Source organism: Simochromis diagramma, unplaced genomic scaffold (genome assembly GCF_900408965.1).
Source record: "Simochromis diagramma unplaced genomic scaffold, fSimDia1.1 OVJJ01000333.1, whole genome shotgun sequence".
Taxonomy (NCBI): domain Eukaryota; kingdom Metazoa; phylum Chordata; class Actinopteri; order Cichliformes; family Cichlidae; genus Simochromis; species Simochromis diagramma.
In genome coordinates, this window is record NW_024386765.1 from 2,231,224 (window position 1) to 2,243,651 (window position 12,428).

Below are 12,428 nucleotides of genomic sequence, written 5' to 3' on the forward strand. Positions count from 1 at the left end.
GGTTGAATGGCGCTCTAGCAGAGTCTCTGGACTGCATAGTAACTTTTCTTCTCTTTGACATAAGTATACAGAAACATAGCGTGGGCAACGGTCTGAGATACTAATATTATCAAATAAAATCTGCACTTTATTTAAAGTAGAAATCATAATCGTGTGAAGGAAACCTCAGACTGCAGTGTTCAGTGATTTATTGACACTAGGTAAGCAATGTTTAGTGTAAAATACACATTTTTATTGTTCAAACACATAACCAATGTTACATTTGTTAAATATTTATAACTGGTAATAATCCAATCCCACTAGGATTAAATAACACACAAAGAATAAAGTGATAAATAATACAGAAGTGATACTTTAGATTGTATTACACATAGTCAGATGTTTATAACAAGTAATAAATTATTCTGTTCATCTTTGTCTGAGCATAAAAATTAGATTTGATTCATTGGAATAATTTAAATTATTGGATAAATTATGACATATTAAGAAACGTTAGATAATTCTAAAGTGCCTTATGATACTGATGCTGTTACACAGCCATCTTATGTAGGAGTGTTGAATTTTTTTAAAAAGAAATCTTACAAAGTCAAGTTGTGCATTTTCTATAGTGTAATATTATTGTAATACACAGTGTTAATTATCCTGAGGTACCACAGGAAAAAAAAGTTCCAAGAGTAAAAATAAATCTCATCCCTCCTCCTCAGCACAGACACAGTGCACGCTCCTTTAGAGCTGCATACGATCCACCATCACAGTGTGAATTCAGTATCTGCTAGCAGGGCCTCTGTCACTCTGTCTCGCAGGATCTCCTTAGTTGAGTAAAAAGGCAGATACAGAATAGAGTGACATGTCAGGGCTTCAGGGAAGTGCTGATCACAGGTGCCGCTCTGAATTTGCTTAACCTGAACCTTCATATGGACCTGGTCCATGCCAAGAATTGGAGCTCTCCTGTAACCAGTCAGGAACCCTGAAGAACAGCAATGGAAGGAAAATCTTATTACAAACTTATTGTAACAAATCTTGTTACAATAAGTACATAGGGTTTCTTCTGACCTAGCCACTTCATTCAAATAGACTAGAATGGTTACAGTATAGAACAGAATAGAACAGACTGTAAGCAGAAATGTAAAACTGTTTACAAGATGAGTTTAAATAAATTCAATCTAGTTAGTTGGTAATCAATATCAGTGTTTTGTGACACTGCTAATCAACATCCAAAAGATTCTCAGAATGTATCAAGAAGATGGAGCTGCTCATCATTTTCGTACAGTCTTTGTAAGGCAGTCTTTTTTCATGTTTGTCTCACTTTTATGTAAACTAGTAAATACACAGTTTTTAAATGATGATTTCATTTTTGAGGGAAAAAATTATTCAGACCTACCTGACCCCTATGTGACTGCCCACGAATCCCTTGGCAGCAAGAACTTTGATCAAGTGTTTATGCACTAACTGGCTGCTAGGGTCTTGGCATCTAGGACCCAGAGTTTTGTCTTTTTACAGCATTTTGTGATTTGTTTCTTTGCATTCACAACCCTGCGTTTTGGTTTCACATCTAGTTCTCTTCATTATATATTGTATTTCTTGTGTCCCTCATGTTCCTGTGTCTGAGCTGGTCTATTTGTTTGTCTTGTATCCCTTTGTGTCAAGTTAGTTGTGATTCCTCAGTGTTTATCTGTTTGATTTTGAGAGCCTTAGTTTTCCTCTTAGTTTAGTGTTTCTAGGTTTACACCTTCTTTATTTGCTTATCTGGGTTCTGTTTCCAGTTAAAGTTTGTTGTATTCTAGCTTTCTTTTTATTTATCGTGCTTCCCCTGTGTTTAATTACTATCTTTATGACTTTTTTCATTTTTGTTAGTCCTTTGCCTTGTTTGCACTGTGTCTAGTTTAGATTCCCTTGTCTCTTCCTGCTGTGTCTATGAGCTGTTTTCCCCTTTTCTAAATACCTTGTGTAGAAATTGTCTGGATCTTCCCACGGTCCTTTGTCATGTCTGTTTTAGATCATGTCAAAGATTTAACTTTGACTATGAAGCAGGCAAATACTTTTACACAGCACTGTACATAACACAAGTCCTTAATATTGCCCACATTTTAATAACATATCACAGGGAAGATTTCAACAGTGAAAAGCTGTAGAAATTTGTCAAGTACTTACGAAGGAAATCTTTCCTCTGCTCTTCAGTTAGTTCGTCAAACACCTCCCAAAACATCTTTATGGTGGAATGGCGAACATGCTCCAACTCATAAACTGTGTTCTGTAGACAGTGAAAATTATTTTTTTGCAAATGAGTTGATAAAGTCAGGCACATATACAGTACACAGGTATTCTGTTGCAGCTGTGAAACTACAGCCTGTGTCTGTTTGGCTGACTGTACCTGTTTGAACTTTTCCCAGTCATACACGTCCTGGCCGACCAGCACTCCCTGCAGCTCCTCTGGTCGAAACAGCCTCACCAAATCCTGCTCACACACCAGGAAGAAGCCTCGCTTGAACTCCTGGAACACACTCTCCACTGATGTGTTGAAGGCATGATTCACATAGGCCTCCACAAACTCCTTCCTGTTTAGGAGGGAAAATGTTAAATTAGCAAATATTTCACCGAGACAAAGGTGCTGCAGATGAACCTCACAAACACGTCATGTTTTATATGCTTACTTATTTTGACTTGTCAGTGGCTTTCCAGGAGTTTGAGGATCCAGGTCAACATCTATTCCATCCCAGTTTATCTGTAAATTAGTTATAAATCAGATGAGTTTAGCTGCAAAACCTGAGAATGAGACAGATTACTGATCATCTTCTATAGTAAAACACATACCAAAAAGTCCATGTAGAGATTATCCAGAACATCATCTTCATAGTTTAAGATGGTCTGCAGAGTCCTTTAAAGAAATTAAAACAAAAAGTTGTATTAAAAGAAGTTCAACTATGTACATTTTACAGCAGTCACAAGTTACTGTAACTTTTGACACACCACAACTTAAAATACATCCATCCATACATTTTCTTCTGCTTGTCCAGGGCCAGGCTGTGGGACCAGCAGCAGCATGTGTTACTGAAATGAAATGGATACTTACCGTCCTACAGTCGGGCTGAACTCCATCATATCCTCCAGTGTCGGCTCTAAACTGAGTAGCTTCTTGAACAGAACCAGTGGGAATGGTAAGTGTATGATACACTGGTTGTACAAGGCCAAGCCACACAGTAGTCCAAACAGGAAGAAGTTTCTCTTGCTCTCCTCTGTTGCCTGCATTAATAAAAGTTCACTTTGGTTCTATTATTGCTTATCGTTAAAATTTCAATCCTTTAACCAATTTTATACAGTTGGTGGGTTCAGTTTTAAAGTCTTACATTGGAGGGAAACCATGCCAGGGTTTTGGAGTCATTGAGCATGAACATCCCAGATTCTTCTGACACCATTTTAAGAAACAGGTGGTGAAAAAGGTCTCGTTTGTAGACATCTTTGGTTTTTGGGTCCTCATCAAAATAGACCTGCGAAAATATAAGAGTTGCAGAAGTTTTTGATGAGAACAGTTGCAGAAGAGTCTGGATATACTTTAATCATCAGGGGAAAATATTCACCACAAGTGGCTTCTTGCAGGCGCTGTGAGGAGCAGCTTCCAGCTCTCTGAAGGTGCCTTCGAAAAGTGACGCACGCTGCAGCCGCAGTTCAAAATAATTGGGATTTGACAGAGGATTCAATTTATCAGGCAAACCAAAAGCCATCTGGTGCTGTCTCTACAATAGAGATAACAAAAAAAATATTTTTAAAAATTCTTTTTCTCCTTGAATGACATTTTATTGAATACAGTAAGTCTTACTTCTTATAATGGCATTTATTTTGCTGTGCACTGGGGGGCAGCACAGTAATCCATAATAACAATGACTACTGCCTCACAAGATTACTGGGACTAAATTTGCTGATAGTTTCATAATTGAAGAACAATATTATCATTTGACACACTTCCGGTCACCTGATGAATAACCTGTCTCATTTAAGCACTGCTCAGGTTATCAGGCTGCTGACTAATTAAATAACTCCTCCTGTTTTGTTTTGTTTTTAAATATTGCAGGCAGTGTAAAGCAAATTTGTGGAAGATAAAGCAGTTGCTTGGTTCAGGCTTAAGTTACCTGAGTGCATTCAGAATTCATGTCGAACACTGTTTTCTTTGATTGCAGATCCATCACGATTGGGAACTTGCACAGGATGAGCGGCTCAGCATTTGCATACTGAAATAGAAAAATCCACATAGATCATTTAGGTTTACCAACACATGAAAACCATTTCTTTGTAATATCAACATCAACATTAGGCATTGACTAAAAGTGACAGAATCAAAGATGAGAAGAATGGAATAACAAAGTATGACACAGTAGATTACACACAGACACACTACTTTAGACCAGAACATTTTACCTTTCGTTGTGACTGTAAAAGCCAATGTTGCAAATCCTCAAAAAGGAATGCTTCATCAGCTGACACACAAAAATCACTTTCTGGTATCCTTCGAGACTCTGCAACCCTGCTGTTGGCCTTTAAAGGAAACGTTTGACTTTAAATTTCTTTTTTTTTCAGGTAAAATAACTGACAGATTAAGGCTTAAGAGGGAGTAAAATGACTGTTTTAGGATATTTATACTAACATTGTACATATATTGGAGGACTAGCAGCAGATGTCTGACTCCAGAGTTGCGAGGTACAGGTTTGAAGGACAGGATCTCTGATAGGGCCTTCTTCCACACCTTAACGTATCGCACCATGGTGGAGGGTGACAGCGAGGACCACCAGTCACCTGAAGCAAAACAGAGAGCAGATAAAAACTACATGCCATGAAGCTTTCAGCACTTTCTCACCTTCCAGATTAAAAAGAGTATTGTGATATCATGTAGACAGCTGTGACTGTACCTATGATCTTAAGACTTTCATTCGACAACCTTGCTACTGCACCAGCTACCGCCTCAGCGAGCTCTGTGCTCTGTTGCCATGTTTGTTTCTGGATTGCATGCAGAAGCTCATTGAGAAGAAGGTAGATTCTCAACCCCTCCACTCCAACTGGTTTCTGATCAAGGGAAGGGAGCAGGTGTAGCACAGCAGCCTCGATCTGTTTGAAGATGATTCCAAAAATCACTGAACAGCAGGTAGCTCCAGGTACATTGAATGTGGCTTTTGTTCAACGGTGTTCAGAGGAAAAATGCTAGGACTATTTAGTCATTCTTTAAAAGTCAGAAAGCTTATTCAGTTAACACAGACAAGAGCAGTGCCTGGTCAGGGAGAGTGTAACCAGTTACAATCTGAAGTTGTCAAAAAGGTTAGCTATAAGGATACGTTCACTAAATGTGTCATGTGTGTATGACTGTCTGATCAGAATGTGGCCATGCAGAACAAACTGAATATCGGTTGCAGTTTTTTCAAGAACCGCTCATCTGAACACCACGAGTGAGGAACTGAAGTTCTGATTTGGATGCTCATCAAATTAAATTCTAGTATTTTATTAGTCTCTCAATCAACACTTAGAAGATATTTGTGTCTGTGTGACACGTCTGTACAGATTTAGCTTTATATTACTAGGCATTTATGGACAAACACAGAATTCTCAAATTATTAGTAAGATATTTATAAAATAACAAACAAACAAACACATAACTTTTCTTACAGATTACTTATGTATTCTAGCAACATACCTTTGCCCGAGCACTTTCCTTTGTTAACAGTTTCTTGAAAGCAAGCTGCGCATGGTTCAGGTTTAAGCCGTGGTACTTTGGTGAAGTTTGGAAATGTTTATCACCGCTAAGAAGAAAAAGAAGAAAGTCCATATCAAAGTATTGCACTTATCTATCTATCTATGAATTTATATATATATATATATATATATATATATATATATATATATATATATATATATAGCAACTATAGCCATACTTTAGTTATTTCAGGCCCGAGAGACTAGATAGCCCACCTTTGAGATGAGAAAAAGAAGAATGTGGTGCACAGAAACTGTGTATTTACCTTTGCTCAAGGAAGCTTTTATTCAGACAGGATGCAGAGGAAAATGCCCTGTAGATTTCCCTGTGAAGATTTAATGTTTTCATTCCATTGCAGAAAAAATGAATAATTTGAGTCACAGAAGCCATAAAACACCAGGCAAATCAACAAGCTGTGACTGCCAGTGCATCAAACGTACTGTTTTTTCTTTTTCCATGGCTTTGAATCACATTCAGAGATCCATTTGTCAACCATGTCATCAAGACAGTGTTGTGATGCAATGCCACAGTTAGTCTTTGAACCCTTGTGAATGCCCTGTGAAAGAAAGCAGTGATTGTTTACATATTTACACCTCCTCCATCATGGTCTGTACTTTATGTGTTAGTGTCAGTACCTCATCAGACAAGCATCTTGCAAATGAAGAGTTATCTTCTGCGAAGATGTTTCTGATTTTGGGCTCACCGGTGTCTGAAATGGCAGGTAAACACATCATTTCTTTCTCAGATACAGCAAATTCATTGTATCCTTAAATTATTAATAACAGAGGTGTAGTTACCCTGTGGCAGTCGAACAGGCAGCGGCACAGATGGATTACTCTCCTCTCGATGTCCCAGCTGCCCTTGATCCCCACAACCAAAGGAGTAGACCCTCTTGGATTCGGTCAGCACCAAAGTGTGATTCCTGTGTAGATGATAATATACAAAATATTTAGACCTAAAAACCATAGTTACACTTTACTAACTGCTTTCTTTGAGCACTGTTTACATCATAAATTTAAACAATATGTGTGTCGTACCTTCCACATGCAATCTTGGTGACCTTTGCCCCCCAGAGCTCCGCAACAAGTCGAGGACGCAGTTCGTTGCGTAGTGAGTTGTGACCGAGCTGTCCGTGTTGACCGGAGCCAAATGTAAACACTGCACCATGCTGAGGAGCCAAACACACAACCACAGTGTAAAGTCCCACAGCCATTATTATTGTTTTTCTTCACTGTACTGTTACAATACAGCAGGTAGCAAAAGGCTCAGATAAAGAAACTGGGCCATGCTGTCCCAGCACCAGCTTACACCAATGGACAAACGGAGTATTTAGCAACCACATTTTTCCATTAGGAGCTGGTAGAAACCAAAGAAGAGTTTAAAGGAGAGCATCAAAATGCTCCAGTTGTCTAACCTTTGTCAAAATGGCCGTGTGGTCCTGTCCACAGGAAATGCGCTGAGCTTTCTTCATATTCAAACACTGAACAGGAGCTGGTGTGTGTCTGTCTATAAGGAAAAGGATTGTCAGTGTTATTATGTTACCAGATTATAATGCTCATTAACATACAATAAAGTTAGGACATTTATTTTAAAGCCACAGTACCTTTTGTGTCTCCCAGCCCGAGCTGTCCACAGTCATTTCTCCCCCAGCTGAAAACACCTCCAGAGACAGAGAGGGCGAAACTCTGGTCTCCTCCTGCAGCGACCTGGATCAGGGGGATCGCTGACAGTGATGGCACATGTTGAGGTGATCTGCAGACAGACTTCCTCGTACCCAGACCCAGCTGGCCCCTGCAGTCCTGACCCCACGTATACAGCTGACCATCTGTGGGAGTTTATGATCAATGTTATGACAAGCCCATCAGTTGGATGGTCACAAACTGAGGGTGTGCAGTAAAATTTTTATATAATAAAATTTTATATCCTGGTGCAGATCCCAAAGTTCCTAAAGATAAATCTTTAGGAAGATAAGTCACGCTGAAGAAAGTTGATTACATTTCTATAAAATAATGCACAAGAAATTTCCATTTCAAATAGAAATGTAGACATGCAGGTGTGCATTGTTAATAATGTGAAAATTCCTGACGGAGACTCAAGTGTGAAAATCAAGGATAATGTTTATGGAGGACAAAAATTAATCTCAGCTGCAATCCCAATTTATAAGCGTATCTTTTTGCCCAACCACATACGCTGACGGTTCAGCTGATACTTCAATCCCTTGTTTGTTTGATAGATAGATAAACTATGATACCATGCATGTATTAGGGATACATACCTGTACACACACGTGCCAAAGTAACATGAACTACATGAAAACAGACTATGATATAAAATTACATGTGTATTATAAAGTGCAACCAAATGTGATTGAATGTAAGCTGGATGGGCTGACTCAGTCTGTTTTAATCATTTTTACTTGTCCATTTGTAACACTTGCAGAATTCTACTGTACCTTTGGTGAGTGCAACGGAGTGATGACTCCCACAAGCAACTTGAGAAACGTGTATGTTAGAAAAAGCTTCGAGTGGCCTGAAAAAGATGGAGCAGAAGAAGAGAACAGAGCTGAAAGAAGCCATATATATATATCTATACAAAATCCAAATCCAAATATAGGCATTGTAGGGTCGTAGGACTAGGAATACTAACAATGGTGCTACCTGCCTACTACTACTACTACTACTACTAATAATAATAATAATAATACATAATATGACTTTTTATGCCAGTCTGTGGAGCATAATCTGTATCTGTTACCTGGGAGTGAAAGGTGGGTGTCTGGTGTCCACACAGAGAACTTTGCCGCTCTCAGACAGCAGTGCGACCACATCATCGCCACAACTCACAGCCTCTATCTTCTCTTTGTGTTTCACAAACCCTGCAGATTCACAAGCCACAAACGCAGCAGGTGTGAGTGGACACAGTTCGGTTAAATGTAGCAGAGAGTGAACTTGTTAGTGACACCGATACTCACTCTGCCTGCCTCTCGCTCTTCTCCCATCGTCGCTCTCGTTTTGTGCGGATAAAGAACGCGTTTCCGTTACTTTTAACGAAAGCCAGCACGTTTCGACCTGCCGACAGATCCGCGATGTGATGGCTGATGTAATGAACTCCATCATCAGTGGTCGTGCTGTCGGTACCGGAGCCGTCTTTCACGTAAAACCCACGCTGACAGTCCTCTCCCCAGGAAAACATGTCGTCGTGTGTTTAGGAGCAACAGCTGATCCTCACTGTGTCACTCTGCAGTCTGTCAACAAGAAACGAAACTTACCTGGAAAACAAAACTTAAATACGACGTGAACAGCGTGACGAAAGGAAACAATAACACGAGTCAGCTGATCAGTTAAAGTAAGGAAAGCGAAACTGATGATAAATATGTCAGATAATGAAAACGAAAATTGTGTAGTTATGTGGGTTTCGTTTCACACGCAGAGAAGGAGGATTCAGGACTGTTAAGGAAGAGGTTGTATTTAAAAAGTGAGTGAAGAAAACTCGAAAATAAATAAATAATAAAAGATCCCAGCAAACTCAGTGGTAAAGAGTATGTTTCCGTGGTACAGTGTGGGAAATGTTAATAATGCTGAGAGATGGGCTCACATTTTTACTTAATAAACTACAAACAAACTACAGCACGTACATTATCATGTGAGCGTGAAATGTATAAAGTAGTAAGTAATACAGTTAAGCTAAAGTGTGTTATTATGCTCATTTGTGTTAGTCTTCATACTGTGTAATCATTCTTAACAGGTGGGGTTGCTGTGATCATAGACTGTGTGCCTGAGGTTATTAAAGGATTTCAACTTAAATTAAAGTGATACTGAGCCAGGAGCAGGAGAAAATGGAGAGTCTGGAACAATCAGAAGCTTTTTGCTTGCAGGGATTGGTTAAGTATACACTGACGTCATTGTGTGAAACGTCCTTGTTTGATGTGTAGTATCAATGCAGTAGTCATTTGGACATTTGCACTCTGTGGAGGTGGATAAGTGTAAGACATGCAAATGAGAGCTTGTAAATTCAGGATCAGATATATCGACTGCCATAGAAACAAGGGACATTTCTTGTTTATACACACCACTTCGAATTTAGTCATCACAATTATTAACTCTTTATTTCACAGCTTGTCTTTTGTTCTTTCTTCCTACCCTCACCTCAAATGCCCCTGGCCTTGGTTCCCTTGCAACTGCCTGGAAATCAGTGCTATATTACAGGAGACCTTTTGTACTTTCCCTTGTTTTCTATCACAGATATATTTTCAAAATGCTGGTTCCCCCACCTGAACATAGCCAAAGTTTAAAATAAATGTCTGTATAGCCATGGCTTGGTATGATGTCAGATAGTGTCACGGTCTGGCTGGCAGACCGTGGTGAGATGGGGAAATAGGACCCAAACGCCGGACTCTTCAGTGCAACAGTGTTTATTTACAAGGTGGTGAAGTAAACAACAATAAATCCCCAGTTTCCCAGACTCCCGTGTAGTGTCTTCTTCCCAAAAGTCCCCGTGTAGTGCTCTCTGCCCCAGTGTCCCTGCACTCCCCGTGCTCACTGCTCCTTCTCGTCCCACACTCCTCCTGAGGGGAAAACAATAGAGGCAGCCGTTACAACTTATCCCAGCAGGCATACACTCACACTTGACTTGCTTGAAGACTGACGTGTAGTCAAACGCAATAATCCAGCGTCGGTGGAAGCTCCATCGCTCATCTAAATAGCTCCCCCGACGAGCCCAGATGAGGAGCAGGTGTGCGGCCAGGACTTCGGGTGTGGCCAGCCCTCAAGTTAGGCCACGCCCCCAGGGCTGAAGGTGCCTGTAACTTGGCCACAGCAGAAAGGCAATACACACACACCTGCCTACATACAGATGTGCACAGGGTCAGTGCAGACAACACACCAAATAATAATAATAATAATATTAATAACAACAACAAAAATAACAATAATAATAATAATAATAATAACAACAACAACAGTCATAGTCCCCACTGCCCACGGACCCCGAGTCCCCAGAGCCGGGTCCGTGACAGATAGAGCAGATATGGTCAGATATGGAGGCTCCACCCACCAACTGCTCAAACGTTTTGCTTGTGGAGGTAGCCAACCAAAAGAAACTTGGTTTAAAATGAAAAGGTTGGATTATTTTGAACATTGAATCATGCAAAGCTACTTTATCAGAGTCTAGGAATAATGCAGTTTATTTTGAAAACAATAATTTTTTCTTCCAAATTTTGACCAATTTCCTTTCCTTGGGCACAGAGGGTCTCTAATCCAGTCTTTTTATCCCAGCAGATCCACATGAATCCTAATTAAAACGAGTCCTCCCTCCAACATCATTAGATTCTTTTAAATTCTTTTATTTGGAGTTATGGTTGCTCGTTTTCCTTTTGTTTTGCTTTGTTCATTTGTCTCTTTTAATTCTATTTTGTTGTACTTTTTCAACATGTTCAAAATAAAGATTCAATCAATCAAAAAAAAAAAAAAAGCAAAACCAGGTTAAAAAAATCAGGGAGTTTTAGCTCATGAGTTAAAACGGTGAGCTATGAGTTAAAATGGTGAAAAGCATTTTAAGTTGTGCGACGTATGATTCACCAACTCAGGGGATTTTTCTTCTTTTTTTTTTTTTGACCTGCTGAGTGCAAAACAGCCACCGCACTACCTGCTGCCACTCCTCCACTGGCCACAGGAGCTGCAGCTGCTATTCCAGCTGAGGTGAAACCAACAGCCCCCAGGACAATAGGAGCAGAGATCACTGCTGTACCTGAGACCAGGAAGAAACACTTGGTGACTGGGTGTGTAAAGCGCTTTGGGGGGACTAGTAAAAGCGCTATACAAATACAAGCCATTTACCATTTATAAAACATTGTTTCTGTGCTTTGGGTTTTTGTTTTCTACACAGAGGTATAGTATGACTAGACCCTAAAGGTAGGCTGCTCACCTACAACCACCTCATGAACATCTTTCCAATGGAGCTCGCTGCCCTTCTCGTGGATGAGGGTCACTGTGATCCTCCGCTGGATCCCCTGCAGCAAACATAACAGGAGCTCAGGATCACAGTGAGCACAGCTAGAGCAACATTACGCTTTAAAAGAAGATATTCAACTGTGTACAAAGGAAGCGGTTACCACTGTGTGAGTAATAAGAAAACAACATGTGCACCAATCCTGTACCTGGTGCAGCAGGTAGGTACCATGACAGGGCAGGCCTCCACTGTGATCCACGATGGCTGGGATGTACCTGTGCATGGAGGGAGGAGGTGACACAACATCCCAACTTATAATATTCTTCTGCAGGCTGCAACTGCCACACACACACACACACACACACAAGCTCAACGTTAACAAGTGGGAATTTGTCTGAATTTAAGAGAAGATGAATAAAAGTGAGGAGTATTTTCTACATGCTTTGGGTGACTAAATGGAGGATGGATAGGTGACGTGAAAACACTACTGACCCTTTATACTGAGCCAATAGCACACACACTTCTACTAAATCTGTCTAAAGAGCCAGTAATATCAGAGGATAGATACTGGAAACATACTGAAATGTTAGGAGGAACTAAATCACACATTACAACACCAGTGGCAGCACCCTGCTGTCTCACACATCGGGATCACGGTCCTGTTGAAACGGGCTAATCGCTAAAGCTCACAGTTGCATTCGTCTATACTCAATATGATCGAAAGGAATGTTATTACACTTGAAAACTG

The 12,428-nt window shown here is 40.1% G+C and overlaps 1 protein-coding gene and 1 long non-coding RNA gene across 2 annotated transcripts; both read right to left on the reverse strand.

The window, feature by feature from the left end:
• Positions 1-271: 271 nt before the first annotated feature.
• LOC120735224 (probable E3 ubiquitin-protein ligase HERC3) lies at positions 272-8,847 on the reverse strand. Its single transcript, XM_040034463.1, has 23 exons — positions 8,706-8,847; positions 8,489-8,609; positions 8,187-8,263; positions 7,338-7,559; positions 7,149-7,240; positions 6,772-6,902; positions 6,532-6,656; positions 6,370-6,443; positions 6,175-6,290; positions 6,000-6,059; positions 5,675-5,780; positions 4,899-5,094; positions 4,637-4,785; positions 4,411-4,527; positions 4,125-4,223; positions 3,576-3,731; positions 3,345-3,485; positions 3,071-3,240; positions 2,812-2,875; positions 2,652-2,722; positions 2,372-2,555; positions 2,152-2,251; positions 272-967 (listed from the first exon to the last, which is right to left on the reverse strand). Exons 1-23 carry the CDS (start codon positions 8,845-8,847, stop codon positions 750-752), a joined length of 2,931 nt encoding a protein of 976 aa, XP_039890397.1. The 3' UTR covers positions 272-749.
• A 1,284-nt stretch (positions 8,848-10,131) lies between these two features.
• Positions 10,132-11,063, reverse strand: LOC120735884. Its single transcript, XR_005696368.1, has 2 exons — positions 10,380-11,063; positions 10,132-10,298 (listed from the first exon to the last, which is right to left on the reverse strand). It is a non-coding gene; the product is annotated as an uncharacterized LOC120735884 (long non-coding RNA).
• Positions 11,064-12,428: the final 1,365 nt, after the last annotated feature.

Coding starts and splice junctions, on each gene's coding strand:
- LOC120735224 (XM_040034463.1), bottom strand. CDS start 8,847: ATGGAGTTCATTACATCAGCCATCACATCGCGGATCTGTCGGCAGGTC. Junction 5,095..5,674: donor AGGAAAGTGCTCGGGCAAAG/GTATGTTGCTAG, acceptor ATCTTCAAACAG/ATCGAGGCTGCTGTGCTACA. Junction 4,528..4,636: donor TCCTCCAATATATGTACAAT/GTTAGTATAAAT, acceptor TTTCCTTTAAAG/GCCAACAGCAGGGTTGCAGA.